Raw genomic sequence first — 17,259 nt, 5'->3', positions numbered from 1 at the left:
CCATGTGACTCACTGTCTGTAGGAGCGAACCATTTTCGTGAATGGGGGTGGTGTACCTAATAAACTGTCCTGTGAGTGTATATCTACTGTATCCAAAATTGTATTCACAGTGAAAAAAAAGGCCATGGCTTTTTGTAAATCATTCAGCTATAGAGAAACACAAGGTTATGTTCTTGTATTCAATGCAATAGCAGGGTATAACACAGAGAAACAGTTACATTGAAAAAGTAAGATTAAAGCCAGGATTCAATCTGATCACCCCTTTTCGGCTAGGCACCTTTTAAAAGCACTGTTCCTGTGTATGCACTTGATATGTCGGCTCAATTGGAAATTAGCTTTAGAGCGCGGTATTATGTGAATCTACCGCTGTCCGGATTGAATACCGGCCAAAATTGTCTCAGCAGTGTGTTTCAGCACCTTGGACAGCCCAGGCTGATGTGGAAGACCAGACAGGCCAGGCTGATGTGAAAGACCAGACAGGCCAGGCTGATGTGAAAGACCAGACAGCCCAGGCTGATGTGAAAGACCAGACAGCCCAGGCTGATGTGAAAGACCAGACAGGCCAGGCTGATGTGCACCTGTTGATTGAGGAGTGTCAATGATCACTTGTCATAGTGTTAGGTTAAACCTACACCTAATATTATGCTTACCTAGAATACCTAATTAATTACGGTTGATAATTGCTTAAAGAAAACCAACCTGTTTTATATCTCTACAGTGGGACACGTAGACCTTGGTCTACATAGTAGGCTAATGAATTGGTTATTGGCTTGTTGGAATGATAAATTGTTCTTTTTGGCTGCGGAAGATTTTGTAGGCTGCTTAAAGAAATAAGTTTAAGCTAAAATAAATTAAACAAATTACATTCCTTCTAGTGAAGTGGCTTACTTGAGTTTTTCCCGTATTGGTTGGGATTCCACTCCAAAACCTCCATCTGTTTTGTCCTTAAGACAAAAATTGGATTACCAGGCATGGCTACTCGTTATCAATTGGTCTGTAATGAGTTGTACTGTAGGCTAACTTTAGGGCATTGGTGTTTATTTCTAAGCTGGCTTTACTAGGAAGCAGGGGTCAGGAGTTTCCGTTTGGCACGAGGCAGTATCTCAGTGAATGAAGACTTGCGAGAAGGGAAGAGAAGCTCCTCGGGAACTGACAGGGATTCATGCCTTGGAATTTGGAACGTTTAGAACTTTGAGAAGATGGAACAGCTAGCACCACTGAGACATCCTATGAAGATAGCTAACATTCCATGGAGGAATAACAACCTGAGTCAGCTATACAAAGAGCCTCCTCTGTCGGAACAGGGAGAGACTGCCATCGGAGTTTACCTGTTGCTGATAGGTAGGTGGGTGCTGTATGTAATTAGCAGACTATGCTTTAGCTTTGAGTTAACTCTGTAATGAAAAGGGCTATGCAAATTAAATGTATTATTATTATTATTATTGTGTGGTTGAATGCTATTGAGATAGAAGTATGAATGTACTGTACATTTCAGATAATACACATTGTCAATATCCTAATGTGAACAATGTTGTTTACATATAGAAATCAGCACTCTGAATTCTTTACGTATTTGGATATTGCAGTTCAGTTTGTATGCAGCCTACTTTGCAAATGACATAAAAATATATATATTCAAGATGTTTTTTCAGATCTTATTTTGGATACAAACGCAGGAACTATTTTTAAGTATTGTGAAGTTCATTTAAATGTAGTCCTATGCCAAGAAGATACAGGAAATAGTGAATGAAGTGCTCCATTTTGATAGCTCAAGGACAAGAACAGTTATCTTGAATTCACCAGCCACTCATCTGGCTAATGGCTTATATAACCAAGTAGCTGTTATCTTGAATCCACTGGCCACTCATCTGGCTAATGGCTGATATATATTTTTTTTATTTCACCTTTATTTAACCAGATTGGCTAGTTGAGAACAAGTTCTCATTTACAACTGCGACCTGGCCAAGATAAAGCAAAGCAGTTCGACACATACAACAACACAGAGTAACACATGGAGTAAAACAAACATACAGTCAATTATACAGAAGAAAAAGTCAATATACAATGTGTGCAAATGAGGTAAGATAAGGGAGGTAAGGCAATAAATAGGCCATGGTGGCGAAGTAATTACAATATAGCAATTAAACACTGGAGTGATAGATGTGCAAAAGATGACTGTGCAAGTAGAGATACTTGGGTGCAAAGGATCAGAATAAATAAATTAATACAGTATGGGGATGATGTAGTTGGATGGGCTATTTACAGATGGGCTCTGTACAGGTGCAGTGATCTGTGAGCTGATCTGACAGCTGGTGCTTAAAGTTAGTGAGGGAGATATGAGTCTCCAGCTTCAGTGATTTTTGCAGTTCGTTCCAGTCATTGGCAGCAGAGAACTGGGAGGAAAGGCGGCCAAAGGAGGAATTGGCTTTGGGGGTGACCAGTGAGATATACCTGCTGGAGCGCGTGCTACGGGTGGGTGCTGCTATGGTGACCAGTGAGCTGAGATAAGGAGGGGCTTTACCTAGCAGAGACTTGTAGATGACCTGGAGCCAGTGGGTTTGAATGGTGCTAGGCAAGGAACAATTGAGGTCTGGAAAAATATTATTGTCTCTGTAAAGGATTATCTCAGTTAAAGCCCAACACATACAGATAAACATTCTATGAAAACCAAACACATGCAAAAAAACAATCTATGAAAACCAAACGCATACAAATAAACAATCCATAAAGCACAACACATACAAATAAACAATCCATAAAGCACAACACATACAAATAAACAATCTATGAAAACCAGACATGTTGGATGGGTGGGGTTAAGGGAGGGTGGGGTGGGGTGGAGGGAGACATGTTGGATGGGTGGGGTTAGGGGAGGTTGGGGTGGGGTGGGGTGGAGAGAGACATGTTGGATGGGTAGAGTTAGGGGAGGGTAGGGTGGAGGGAGACATGTTGGATGGGTGGGGTTAGGGGAGGGTGGGGTGGAGGGAGACATGTTGGATGGGTGGGGTTAGGGGAGGGTGGGGTGGAGGGAGACATGTTGGATGGGTGGAGTTAGGCGAGTGTGGGGTGGAGGGAGACATGTTGGATGGGTGGGGTTAGGGGAGGGTGGGGTGGGGTGGAGGGAGACATGTTGGATGGGTGGAGTTAGGGGAGGGTGGGGTGGAGGGAGAGATGTTGGATGGGTGGAGTTAGGGGAGGGTGGGAAGGAGGGAGACATGTTGGATGGGTGGGGTTAGGGGAGGGTGGGGTGGGGTGGAGAGAGACATGTTGGATGGGTGGAGTTAGGGGAGGGTGGGGTGGGGTGGAGGGAGACATGTTGGATGGGTGGAGTTAGGGGAGGGTGGGGTGGAGGGAGACATGTTGGATGGGTGGGGTTAGGGGAGGGTGGGGTGGGGTGGAGGGAGACATGTTGGATGGGTGGAGTTAGGGGAGGGTGGGGTGGAGGGAGACATGTTGGATGGGTGGAGTAGAGGGAGGGTGGGGTGGAGGGAGACATGTTGGATGAGGTTGGGGTGGAGGGAGACATGTTGGATGGGTGGGGTTAGGGGAGGGTGGGGTGGGGTGGAGGGAGACATGTTGGATGGGTGGAGTAGAGGGAGGGTGGGGTGGAGGGAGACATGTTGGATGAGGTTGGGGTGGAGGGAGACATGTTGGATGGGTGGGGTTATGGGAGGGTGGGGTGGGGTGGAGGGAGACATGTTGGATGGGTGGGGTTAGGGGAGGGTGGGGTGGGGTGGGGTGGAGGGAGACATGTTGGATGGGTGGGGTTATGGGAGGGTTGAGTGGAGGGAGACATGTTGGATGGGTGGGGTTAGGGGAGGGTGGGGTGGAGGGAGACATGTTGGATGGGTGGGGTTAGGGGAGGGTGGGGTGGAGGGAGACATGTTGGATGGGTGGGGTTAGGGGAGGGTGGGGTGGAGGGAGACATGTTGGATGGGTGGAGTAGAGGGAGGGTGGAGGGAGACATGTTGGATGAGGTTGGGGGTGGAGGGAGACATGTTGGATGGGTGGGGTTAGGGGAGGGTGGGGTGGGGTGGGGTGGGGTGGGGTGGAGGGAGACATGTTGGATGGGTGGGGTTAGGGGAGGGTTGGGTGGAGGGAGACATGTTGGATGGGTGGAGTAGAGGGAGGGTGGGGTGGAGGGAGACATGTTGGATGAGGTTGGGGTGGAGGGAGACATGTTGGATGGGTGGAGTTAGGCGAGTGTGGGGTGGAGGGAGACATGTTGGATGGGTGGGGTTAGGGGAGGGTGGGGTGGGGTGGAGGGAGACATGTTGGATGGGTGGAGTTAGGGGAGGGTGGGGTGGAGGGAGAGATGTTGGATGGGTGGAGTTAGGGGAGGGTGGGAAGGAGGGAGACATGTTGGATGGGTGGGGTTAGGGGAGGGTGGGGTGGGGTGGAGAGAGACATGTTGGATGGGTGGAGTTAGGGGAGGGTGGGGTGGGGTGGAGGGAGACATGTTGGATGGGTGGAGTTAGGGGAGGGTGGGGTGGAGGGAGACATGTTGGATGGGTGGGGTTAGGGGAGGGTGGGGTGGGGTGGAGGGAGACATGTTGGATGGGTGGAGTTAGGGGAGGGTGGGGTGGAGGGAGACATGTTGGATGGGTGGAGTAGAGGGAGGGTGGGGTGGAGGGAGACATGTTGGATGAGGTTGGGGTGGAGGGAGACATGTTGGATGGGTGGGGTTAGGGGAGGGTGGGGTGGGGTGGAGGGAGACATGTTGGATGGGTGGAGTAGAGGGAGGGTGGGGTGGAGGGAGACATGTTGGATGAGGTTGGGGTGGAGGGAGACATGTTGGATGGGTGGGGTTATGGGAGGGTGGGGTGGGGTGGAGGGAGACATGTTGGATGGGTGGGGTTAGGGGAGGGTGGGGTGGGGTGGGGTGGAGGGAGACATGTTGGATGGGTGGGGTTATGGGAGGGTTGAGTGGAGGGAGACATGTTGGATGGGTGGGGTTAGGGGAGGGTGGGGTGGAGGGAGACATGTTGGATGGGTGGGGTTAGGGGAGGGTGGGGTGGAGGGAGACATGTTGGATGGGTGGGGTTAGGGAGGGTGGGGTGGAGGGAGACATGTTGGATGGGTGGAGTAGAGGGAGGGTGGAGGGAGACATGTTGGATGAGGTTGGGGGTGGAGGGAGACATGTTGGATGGGTGGGGTTAGGGGAGGGTGGGGTGGGGTGGGGTGGGGTGGGGTGGGGTGGAGGGAGACATGTTGGATGGGTGGGGTTAGGGGAGGGTTGGGTGGAGGGAGACATGTTGGATGGGTGGAGTAGAGGGAGGGTGGGGTGGAGGGAGACATGTTGGATGAGGTTGGGGTGGAGGGAGACATGTTGGATGGCTGGGGTTAGGGGAGGGTGGGGTGGAGGGAGACATGTTGGATGGGTGGAGTTAGGCGAGTGTGGGGTGGAGGGAGACATGTTGGATGGGTGGGGTTAGGGGAGGGTGGGGTGGGGTGGAGGGAGACATGTTGGATGGGTGGAGTTAGGGGAGGGTGGGGTGGAGGGAGAGATGTTGGATGGGTGGAGTTAGGGGAGGGTGGGAAGGAGGGAGACATGTTGGATGGGTGGGGTTAGGGGAGGGGGGGTGGGGTGGAGAGAGACATGTTGGATGGGTGGAGTTAGGGGAGGGTGGGGTGGGGTGGAGGGAGACATGTTGGATGGGTGGAGTTAGGGGAGGGTGGGGTGGAGGGAGACATGTTGGATGGGTGGGGTTAGGGGAGGGTGGGGGTGGGGTGGAGGGAGACATGTTGGATGGGTGGAGTTAGGGGAGGGTGGGGTGGAGGGAGACATGTTGGATGGGTGGAGTAGAGGGGAGGGTGGGGTGGAGGGAGACATGTTGGATGAGGTTGGGGTGGAGGGAGACATGTTGGATGTGTGGGGTTAGGGGAGGGTGGGGTGGGGTGGAGGGAGACATGTTGGATGGGTGGAGTAGAGGGAGGGTGGGGTGGAGGGAGACATGTTGGATGGGTGGGGTTAGGGGAGGGTGGGGTGGGGTGGAGGGAGACATGTTGGATGGGTGGGGTTAGGGGAGGATGGGGTGGGGTGGAGGGAGACATGTTGGATGGGTGGGGTTAGGGGAGGGTGGGGTGGGGTGGGGTGGAGGGAGACATGTTGGATGGGTGGAGTTAGGGGAGGGTAGGGTGGAGGGAGACATGTTGGATGGGTGGAGTTAGGGGAGGGTGGGGTGGAGGGAGACATGTTGGATGGGTGGAGTTAAGGGAGGGTGGGGTGGAGGGAGACATGTTGGATGGGTGGGGTTAGGGGAGGATGGGGTGGAGGGAGACATGTTGGATGAGGTTGGGGTGGAGGGAGACATGTTGGATGGGTGGGGTTAGGGGAGGGTGGGGTGGAGGGAGACATGTTGGATGGGTGGAGTTAGGGGAGGGTGGGGTGGAGGGAGACATGTTGGATGGGTGGGGTTATGGGAGGGTTGAGTGGAGGGAGACATGTTGGATGGGTGGGGTTAGGGGAGGGTGGGGTGGGGTGGAGGGAGACATGTTGGATGGGTGGAGTTAGGGGAGGGTGGGGTGGGGTGGAGGGAGACATGTTGGATGGGTGGAGTTAGGGGAGGGTGGGGTGGGGTGGAGGGAGACATGTTGGATGGGTGGAGTTAGGGGAGGGTAGGGTGGAGGGAGACATGTTGGATGGGTGGAGTAGAGGGAGGGTGGGGTGGGGTGGAGGGAGACATGTTGGATGGGTGGGGTTAGGGGAGGGTGGGGTGGAGGGAGACATGTTGGATGGGTGGAGTAGAGGGAGGGTGGAGGGAGACATGTTGGATGAGGTTGGGGGTTGAGGGAGACATGTTGGATGGGTGGGGTTAGGGAGGGTGGGGTAGGGTGGGGTGGGGTGGAGGGAGACATGTTGGATGGGTGGGGTTAGGGGAGGGTTGGGTGGAGGGAGACATGTTGGATGGGTGGGGTTAGGGGAGGATGGGGTGGGGTGGAGGGAGACATGTTGGATGGGTGGAGTTAGGGGAGGGTGGGGTGGGGTGGAGGAGACATGTTGGATGGGTGGGGTTAGGGGAGGGTGGGGTGGAGGGAGACATGTTGGATGGGTGGAGTAGAGGGAGGGTGGAGGGAGACATGTTGGATGAGGTTGGGGGTGGAGGGAGACATGTTGGATGGGTGGGGTTAGGGGAGGGTGGGGTAGGGTGGGGTGGGGTGGAGGGAGACATGTTGGATGGGTGGGGTTAGGGGAGGGTTGGGTGGAGGGAGACATGTTGGATGGGTGGGGTTAGGGGAGGATGGGGTGGGGTGGAGGGAGACATGTTGGATGGGTGGAGTTAGGGGAGGGTGGGGTGGGGTGGAGGGAGACATGTTGGATGGGTGGGGTTAGGGGAGGGTGGGGTGGAGGGAGACATGTTGGATGGGTGGAGTAGAGGAGGGTGGAGGGAGACATGTTGGATGAGGTTGGGGGTGGAGGGAGACATGTTGGATGGGTGGGGTTAGGGGAGGGTGGGGTGGGGTGGGGTGGGGTGGAGGAGACATGTTGGGGGTTTGGGTGGAGGAGACATGTTGGATGGGTGGAGTAGAGGGAGGGTGGGGTGGAGGGAGACATGTTGGATGAGGTTGGGGTGGAGGGAGACATGTTGGATGGCTGGGGTTAGGGGAGGGTGGGGTGGAGAGAGACGTGTTGGATGGGTGGGGTTAGGGGAGGGTGGGGTGGAGGGAGACATGTTGGATGAGTGGAGTTAGGGGAGGGTGGGGTGGAGGGAGACATGTTGGATGGGTGGGGTTAGGGGAGGGTGGGGTGGAGGGAGACATGTTGGATGAGGTTGGGGTGGAGGGAGACATGTTGGATGGGTGGGGTTAGGGGAGGGTGGGGTGGGGTGGGGTGGAGGGAGACATGTTGGATGGGTGGGGTTAGGGGAGGGTGGGGTGGAGGGAGACATGTTGGATGGGTGGAGTTAGGGGAGGGTGGGGTGGAGGGAGACATGTTGGATGGGTGGGGTTAGGGGAGGATGGGGTGGAGGGAGACATGTTGGATGAGGTTGGGGTGGAGGGAGACATGTTGGATGGGTGGGGTTAGGGGAGGGTGGGGTGGAGGGAGACATGTTGGATGGGTGGAGTTAGGGAGGGTGGGGTGGAGGGAGACATGTTGGATGGGTGGGGTTAGGGGAGGGTGGGGTTAGGGGAGGGTGGGGTGGGGTGGAGGGAGACATGTTGGATGGGTGGGGTTAGGGGAGGGTGGGGTGGGGTGGAGGGAGACATGTTGGATGGGTGGGGTTAGGGGAGGGTGGGGTGGGGTGGAGGGAGACATGTTGGATGGGTGGGGTTAGGGGAGGATGGGGTGGGGTGGAGGGAGACATGTTGGATGGGTGGAGTTAGGGGAGGGTGGGGTGGGGTGGAGGAGACATGTTGGATGGGTGGGGTTAGGGGAGGGTGGGGTGGGGTGGGGTGGAGGGAGACATGTTGGATGGGTGGGGTTATGGGAGGGTTGAGTGGAGGGAGACATGTTGGATGGGTGGGTTTAGGGAGGGTGGGGTGGGGTGGAGGGAGACATGTTGGATGGGTGGAGTTAGGGGAGGGTGGGGTGGGGTGGAGGGAGACATGTTGGATGGGTGGAGTTAGGGGAGGGTGGGGTGGGGTGGAGGGAGACATGTTGGATGGGTGGAGTTAGGGAGGGTAGGGTGGAGGGAGACATGTTGGATGGGTGGGGTTAGGGGAGGGTGGGGTGGAGGGAGACATGTTGGATGGGTGGGGTTAGGGGAGGGTGGGGTGGAGGGAGACATGTTGGATGGGTGGGGTTAGGGGAGGGTGGGGTGGAGGAGACATGTTGGATGGGTGGAGTAGAGGGAGGGTGGAGGGAGACATGTTGGATGAGGTTGGGGGTGGAGGGAGACATGTTGGATGGGTGGGGTTAGGGGAGGGTGGGGTGGGGTTGGGTGGGGTGGAGGGAGACATGTTGGATGGGTGGGGTTAGGGGAGGGTTGGGTGGAGGGAGACATGTTGGATGGGTGGAGTAGAGGGAGGGTGGGGTGGAGGGAGACATGTTGGATGAGGTTGGGGTGGAGGGAGACATGTTGGATGGCTGGGGTTAGGGGAGGGTGGGGTGGAGAGAGACGTGTTGGATGGGTGGGGTTAGGGGAGGGTGGGGTGGAGGGAGACATGTTGGATGAGTGGAGTTAGGGGAGGGTGGGGTGGAGGGAGACATGTTGGATGGGTGGGGTTAGGGGAGGGTGGGGTGGAGGGAGACATGTTGGATGAGGTTGGGGTGGAGGGAGACATGTTGGATGGGTGGAGTTAGGGGAGGGTGGGGTGGGGTGGGGTGGAGGGAGACATGTTGGATGGGTGGGGTTAGGGGAGGGTGGGGTGGAGGGAGACATGTTGGATGGGTGGAGTTAGGGGAGGGTGGGGTGGAGGGAGACATGTTGGATGGGTGGGGTTAGGGGAGGATGGGGTGGAGGGAGACATGTTGGATGGGTGGAGTTAGGGGAGGGTGGGGTGGAGGGAGACATGTTGGATGGGTGGGGTTATGGGAGGGTTGAGTGGAGGGAGACATGTTGGATGGGTGGGGTTAGGGGAGGGTGGGGTGGGGTGGAGGGAGACATGTTGGATGAGGTTGGGGTGGAGGGAGACATGTTGGATGGGTGGGGTTAGGGGAGGGTGGGGTGGAGGGAGACATGTTGGATGGGTGGAGTTAGGGGAGGGTGGGGTGGAGGGAGACATGTTGGATGGGTGGGGTTATGGGAGGGTTGAGTGGAGGGAGACATGTTGGATGGGTGGGGTTAGGGGAGGGTGGGGTGGGGTGGAGGGAGACATGTTGGATGGGTGGAGTTAGGGGAGGGTGGGGTGGGGTGGAGGGAGACATGTTGGATGGGTGGAGTTAGGGGAGGGTGGGGTGGGGTGGAGGGAGACATGTTGGATGGGTGGAGTTAGGGGAGGGTAGGGTGGAGGGAGACATGTTGGATGGGTGGGGTTAGGGGAGGGTGGGGTGGAGGGAGACATGTTGGATGGGTGGGGTTAGGGGGAGTATGGGGTGGAGGGAGACATGTTGGATGGGTGGGGTTAGGGGAGGGTGGGGTGGAGGGAGACATGTTGGATGGGTGGAGTAGAGGGAGGGTGGAGGGAGACATGTTGGATGAGGTTGGGGGTGGAGGGAGACATGTTGGATGGGTGGGTTTAGGGGAGGGTGGGGTGGGGTGGGGTGGGGTGGAGGGAGACATGTTGGATGGGTGGGGTTAGGGGAGGGTTGGGTGGAGGGAGACATGTTGGATGGGTGGAGTAGAGGGAGGGTGGGTTGGAGGGAGACATGTTGGATGGGTGGGGTTAGGGGAGGGTGGGGTGGGGTGGAGAGAGACGTGTTGGATGGGTGGGGTTAGGGGAGGGTGGGGTGGAGGGAGACATGTTGGATGGGTGGAGTTAGGGGAGTTTGGGGTGGAGGGAAACATGTTGGATGGGTGGGGTTAGGGGAGGGTGGGGTGGGGTGGAGGGAGACATGTTGGATGGGTGGAGTTAGGGAGGGTGGAGGGAGACATGTTGGATGGGTGGGGTTAGGGGAGGGTAGGGTGGAGGGAGACATGTTGGATGGGTGGGGTTAGGGGAGGGTGGGGTGGGGTGGAGGGAGACATGTTGGATGGGTGGGGTTAGGGAGGATGGGGTGGGGTGGAGGGAGACATGTTGGATGGGTGGAGTTAGGGGAGGGTGGGGTGGGGTGGAGGGAGACATGTTGGATGGGTGGGGTTAGGGGAGGGTGGGGTGGAGGGAGACATGTTGGATGGGTGGAGTAGAGGGAGGTTGGAGGGAGACATGTTGGATGAGGTTGGGGGTGGAGGGAGACATGTTGGATGGGTGGGGTTAGGGGAGGGTTGGGTGGAGGGAGACATGTTGGATGGGTGGAGTAGAGGGAGGGTGGGGTGGAGGGAGACATGTTGGATGAGGTTGGGGTGGAGGGAGACATGTTGGATGGCTGGGGTTAGGGGAGGGTGGGGTGGATGGCTGGGGTTAGGGGAGGGTGGGGTGGAGAGAGACGTGTTGGATGGGTGGGGTTAGGGGAGGGTGGGGTGGAGGGAGACATGTTGGATGAGTGGAGTTAGGGGAGGGTGGGGTGGAGGGAGACATGTTGGATGGGTGGGGTTAGGGAGGGTGGGGTGGAGGGAGACATGTTGGATGAGGTTGGGGTGGAGGGAGACATGTTGGATGGGTGGGGTTAGGGGAGGGTGGGGTGGAGGGAGACATGTTGGATGGGTGGAGTTAGGGGAGGGTGGGGTGGAGGGAGACATGTTGGATGGGTGGGGTTAGGGGAGGATGGGGTGGAGGGAGACATGTTGGATGAGGTTGGGGTGGAGGGAGACATGTTGGATGGGTGGGGTTAGGGGAGGGTGGGGTGGAGGGAGACATGTTGGATGGGTGGAGTTAGTGGAGGGTGGGGTGGAGGGAGACATGTTGGATGGGTGGGGTTAGGGAGGGTGGGGTTAGGGGAGGGTGGGGTGGGGTGGAGGGAGACATGTTGGATGGGTGGGGTTAGGGGAGGGTGGGGTGGGGTGGAGGGAGACATGTTGGATGGGTGGGGTTAGGGGAGGGTGGGGTGGGGTGGAGGGAGACATGTTGGATGGGTGGGGTTAGGGGAGGATGGGGTGGGGTGGAGGGAGACATGTTGGATGGGTGGAGTTAGGGGAGGGTGGGGTGGGGTGGAGGGAGACATGTTGGATGGGTGGGGTTAGGGGAGGGTGGGGTGGGGTGGGGTGGAGGGAGACATGTTGGATGGGTGGGGTTATGGGAGGGTTGAGTGGAGGGAGACATGTTGGATGGGTGGGGTTAGGGAGGGTGGGGTGGGGTGGAGGGAGACATGTTGGATGGGTGGAGTTAGGGGAGGGTGGGGTGGGGTGGAGGGAGACATGTTGGATGGGTGGAGTTAGGGGAGGGTGGGGTGGGGTGGAGGGAGACATGTTGGATGGGTGGAGTTAGGGGAGGGTAGGGTGGAGGGAGACATGTTGGATGGGTGGGGTTAGGGGAGGGTGGGGTGGAGGGAGACATGTTGGATGGGTGGGGTTAGGGGAGGGTGGGGTGGAGGGAGACATGTTGGATGGGTGGGGTTAGGGGAGGGTGGGGTGGAGGGAGACATGTTGGATGGGTGGAGTAGAGGGAGGGTGGAGGGAGACATGTTGGATGAGGTTGGGGGTGGAGGGAGACATGTTGGATGGGTGGGGTTAGGGAGGGTGGGGTTAGGGGAGGGTGGGGTGGAGGGAGACATGTTGGATGGGTGGAGTAGAGGGAGGGTGGAGGGAGACATGTTGGATGAGGTTGGGGGTGGAGGGAGACATGTTGGATGGGTGGGGTTAGGGGAGGGTGGGGTGGAGGGAGACATGTTGGATGGGTGGAGTTAGTGGAGGGTGGGGTGGAGGGAGACATGTTGGATGGGTGGGGTTAGGGGAGGGTGGGGTTAGGGGAGGGTGGGGTGGGGTGGAGGGAGACATGTTGGATGAGGTTGGGGGTGGAGGGAGACATGTTGGATGGGTGGGGTTAGGGGAGGGTGGGGTGGAGGGAGACATGTTGGATGGGTGGAGTTAGTGGAGGGTGGGGTGGAGGGAGACATGTTGGATGGGTGGGGTTAGGGGAGGGTGGGGTTAGGGGAGGGTGGGGTGGGGTGGAGGGAGACATGTTGGATGGGTGGGGTTAGGGGAGGGTGGGGTGGGGTGGAGGGAGACATGTTGGATGGGTGGGGTTAGGGGAGGGTGGGGTGGGGTGGGGTGGAGGGAGACATGTTGGATGGGTGGGGTTAGGGGAGGATGGGGTGGGGTGGAGGGAGACATGTTGGATGGGTGGAGTTAGGGGAGGGTGGGGTGGGGTGGAGGGAGACATGTTGGATGGGTGGGGTTAGGGGAGGGTGGGGTGGGGTGGGGTGGAGGGAGACATGTTGGATGGGTGGGGTTATGGGAGGGTTGAGTGGAGGGAGACATGTTGGATGGGTGGGGTTAGGGGAGGGTGGGGTGGGGTGGAGGAGACATGTTGGATGGGTGGAGTTAGGGGAGGGTGGGGTGGGGTGGAGGGAGACATGTTGGATGGGTGGAGTTAGGGGAGGGTGGGGTGGGGTGGAGGGAGACATGTTGGATGGGTGGAGTTAGGGGAGGGTAGGGTGGAGGGAGACATGTTGGATGGGTGGGGTTAGGGGAGGGTGGGGTGGAGGGAGACATGTTGGATGGGTGGGGTTAGGGGAGGGTGGGGTGGAGGGAGACATGTTGGATGGGTGGGGTTAGGGGAGGGTGGGGTGGAGGGAGACATGTTGGATGGGTGGAGTAGAGGGAGGGTGGAGGGAGACATGTTGGATGAGGTTGGGGGTGGAGGGAGACATGTTGGATGGGTGGGGTTAGGGGAGGGTGGGGTTAGGGGAGGGTGGGGTGGAGGGAGACATGTTGGATGGGTGGAGTAGAGGGAGGGTGGAGGGAGACATGTTGGATGAGGTTGGGGGTGGAGGGAGACATGTTGGATGGGTGGGGTTAGGGGAGGGTGGGGTGGGGTTGGGTGGGGTGGAGGGAGACATGTTGGATGGGTGGGGTTAGGGGAGGGTTGGGTGGAGGGAGACATGTTGGATGGGTGGAGTAGAGGGAGGGTGGGGTGGAGGGAGACATGTTGGATGAGGTTGGGGTGGAGGGAGACATGTTGGATGGCTGGGGTTAGGGGAGGGTGGGGTGGAGAGAGACGTGTTGGATGGGTGGGGTTAGGGGAGGGTGGGGTGGAGGGAGACATGTTGGATGGGTGGGGTTAGGGGAGGGTGGGGTGGAGGGAGACATGTTGGATGAGGTTGGGGTGGAGGAGACATGTTGGATGGGTGGGGTTAGGGGAGGGTGGGGTGGGGTGGGGTGGAGGGAGACATGTTGGATGGGTGGGGTTAGGGGAGGGTGGGGTGGAGGGAGACATGTTGGATGGGTGGAGTTAGGGAGGGTAGGGTGGAGGGAGACATGTTGGATGGGTGGAGTTAGGGGAGGGTGGGGTGGAGGAAACATGTTGGATGGGTGGGGTTAGGGGAGGGTGGGGTGGGGTGGAGGGAGACATGTTGGATGGGTGGAGTTAGGGGAGGGTGGAGGGAGACATGTTGGATGGGTGGGGTTAGGGGAGGGTAGGGTGGAGGGAGACATGTTGGATGGGTGGGGTTAGGGGAGGGTGGGGTGGAGGGAGACATGAGGATGGGTGGAGTTAGGGGAGGGTGGGGTGGAGGGAGACATGTTGGATGGGTGGGGTTAGGGGAGGGTGGGATAGAGGAGACATGTGGGATAGGTGGGGTTAGGGGAGGGTGGGGTGGAGGGAGACATGTTGGATGGGGGGAGTAGAGGGAGGGTGGAGGGAGACATGTTGGATGAGGTTGGGGGTGGAGGGAGGCATGTTGGATGGGTGGGGTTAGGGGAGGGTGGGGTGGGGTGGAGGGAGACATGTTGGATGGGTGGGGTTAGGGGAGGGTGGGGTGGGGTGGAGGGAGACATGTTGGATGAGGTTGGGGGTGGAGGGAGACATGTTGGATGGGTGGGGTTAGGGGACGGTGGGGTGGGGTGGAGGGAGACATGTTGGATGGGTGGGGTTAGGGGAGGGTGGGGTGGCGTGGAGGGAGACATGTTGGATGAGGTTGGGGGTGGAGGGAGACATGTTGGATGGGTGGGGTTAGGGGAGGGTGGGGTGGAGAGAGACATGTTGGATGGGTGGGGTTAGGGGAGGGTGGGGTGGGGTGGAGGGAGACATGTTGGATGGGTGGAGTTAGGGGAGGGTGGGGTGGAGGGAGACATGTTGGATGGGTGGGGTTAGGGGAGGGTGGGGTGGGGTGGAGGGAGACATGTTGGATGGGTGGGGTTAGGGGAGGGTGGGGTGGGGTGGGGTGGAGGGAGACATGTTGGATGGGTGGGGTTAGGGGAGGGTGGGGTGGAGGGAGACATGTTGGATGGGTGGGGTTAGGGGAGGGTGGGGTGGAGGGAGACATGTTGGATTGGTGGAGTTAGGGGAGGGTGGGGTGGAGGGAGACATGTTGGTTGGGTGGGGTTAGGGGAGGGTGGGGTGGAGGGAGACATATTGGATGGGTGGAGTTAGGGGAGGGTGGGGTGGAGGCTCACTTACGTTATTTTTTTTCTCTCTTTACATACTTCATGTATTGTTATGTTTTGTGATGCGAGCGAACTATTAAATTATATGAATTTGTGCATTGTGCATGTAGTCCCCCCCGATCAAGAAAAATCAAAAAATGTATAAAGATTTGGTCACAAAAAAGGGGTATGTCTCTCACCTAAGTCAACTGGTCTAAGTCAACCTTTGTAGCCCTCTCTCTCCACCTCTCTAGGGGACGTGTGTAACCCTACGGCTGTGTGGCTCATGATCCGGTATGAGTGGAATGCGTTGGACTGTTGACCTTTGATCCTGTAACACCTTAAATGCCGTCCCAGGAGGAGCAGGACCTCTAAATCTGTAAATAGAGATTTAAAATAACAAGTGTGATTGGAAGCCATGCTGAGAAAAAAAAACGATTTTGGAGTTGCTACTGAGATAATTACTGAAATTAGTTTTATGTGCACCACAGCTTTTCCCCTGAAAACAATGATCAGATATGATTGTTTTCTGAATTGATTCAGTAGGCCTATATCTGAATTTGTATCCTGTATGTGAAATGTTTCAGTGAGTTTGTGTGTCTCGTCTCTTCTCCAGGTTGTCTGTCGTGGTTTGCCAACAGTCTAGTGATATTGGTGCTGTACAGACAGAGGGCCTCCCTGCTGCCTACAGACTTCCTCACGTTAAACCTGGCTATCTCGGACGCTAGCATCTCCATGTTCGGGTACTCCAGAGGGATCTTGGACATCTTTAACCCCTTCGGAGATGACGGCTTTTGGATCACCTGGATCTGGACCTGCCAGGTTAAGAGATAAATATTGATTGATTGGTTGATTAGGTGGTTGGTTGCTTGGTTGGATAGTTGGTTAGTTAGTGCTATCCGGGATCTTTGGGACGTCCCTATCCTAAACTTACGGAAGAGTATTAGGGCCAAGTGAAGAGAAATAAACAAACTGCCAAGGTTGGTGGTACTTGCATTATTATTGTTGTTTGCATGATAGTACTTCAAAAAAAGCGACAATATTTCCAGAATAAAGTGACAATATCTTGAAAAATTTTGTGAAAAAGTGTCAATTTTTCTAGAATAAAGTGCCAATATTTCTAGAATGAACTCGAAACATAATTTCGAGAATAAAGTCAAAATATTGAGAATAAAGTCTCAGTTATATTTTAAGATTAAAGTAGGGGATTTGGTTAAGCATGTCTTCTTGGCTTCCTGTTGCTGTGAAACGCTTCAGTTAGATGACGTGGTGAAACTATACTTTAGAATTGGCTTTAGTAGAAGGATATCCTTTCTCTTTTATTTATATTATCTTTATTAACAAGACAGTTAAGAACAAATTATTATTTTCAATGACGGCCTAGGAACAGTGGGTTAATTGCCTTGTTCAGGGGGCAGAATGGCAGATTTGTACCTTGGGGATTCAAACTTGCAACCTTTTGGTTACAAGTCCAATGCTCTAACCACTAGGCTACGCTGCCACCCCTCACTTAGAGTAAGTGAGGGATAGAGGGAGTTAGGAAAAGAGGGAGTGAGGGATAGAGGGAGTGAGGGAAAGAGGGAGTGAGGGATAGAGGGAGTTAGGAAAAGAGGGAGTGAGGGATAGAGTGAGTGAGGGAAAAGGGAGTGAGGGAAAGAGGGAGTGAGGGATAGAGTGAGTGAGGGAAAAGGGAGTGAGGGAAAGAGGGAGTGAGGGAAAGAGGGAGTGAGGGAAAGAGGGAATGAGGGATAGAGAGGGATAGAGTAAGTGAGGGATAGAGGGAGTGAGGGAAAGAGGGATATGGGGTTGTAAAAAGTGGGGGCAAAATAAACGAATGGCCATCGAAACTAATGATCTGATACACTCCTTCAAACAGGCGTCGACTGCTTACACACACACACACACACACACACACACACACACACACACACACACACACACACACACACACACACACACACACACACACACACACACACCGAATTGCCCCCTGGCAATTTCAGACTGTAGGAATAAACTATTTTAAAGACAATGGTGCATTCTTGCCACTGTCGCTGAATGCTGCATAGCCTAGGCCAAAAACCTTTCAGAAAGTCTGTGCATAACGCGTAACTATTAACGACTGTATCCGTGCTGATTTACTTACTAACAGTAGTATTTACCCCTTAAGGCAGCTATCCTTCTAACGACTATAGGCTAGCTGGCTACATCGACACACCCAATAAAACAAATTATCTTGGGATGCTTTGAGACCGGG

At 56.0% G+C, this 17,259-nt stretch overlaps 1 protein-coding gene across 1 annotated transcript in view; it reads left to right on the top strand.

Moving 5' to 3' along the window:
- The first annotated feature begins 1,118 nt into the window (after window positions 1–1,118).
- Window positions 1,119–17,259, top strand: part of LOC106578783 (visual pigment-like receptor peropsin) — an 80,204-nt gene continuing 64,063 nt past the window's right edge. Inside the window, exons 1-2 of the mRNA XM_045702272.1 lie at window positions 1,119–1,341; window positions 15,619–15,824. Of these exons, the coding sequence (XP_045558228.1) occupies window positions 1,200–1,341; window positions 15,619–15,824 (348 nt within the window). The 5' untranslated portion in view covers window positions 1,119–1,199. The remainder of the gene's footprint in view (window positions 1,342–15,618; window positions 15,825–17,259) is intronic.

This window comes from Salmo salar, chromosome ssa19, assembly GCF_905237065.1.
Source record: "Salmo salar chromosome ssa19, Ssal_v3.1, whole genome shotgun sequence".
In the NCBI taxonomy this organism is placed as follows: domain Eukaryota; kingdom Metazoa; phylum Chordata; class Actinopteri; order Salmoniformes; family Salmonidae; genus Salmo; species Salmo salar.
The sequence above is the reverse complement of the archived record's forward strand: the minus strand, read 5'-3'. Positions and strand labels throughout refer to the sequence as shown.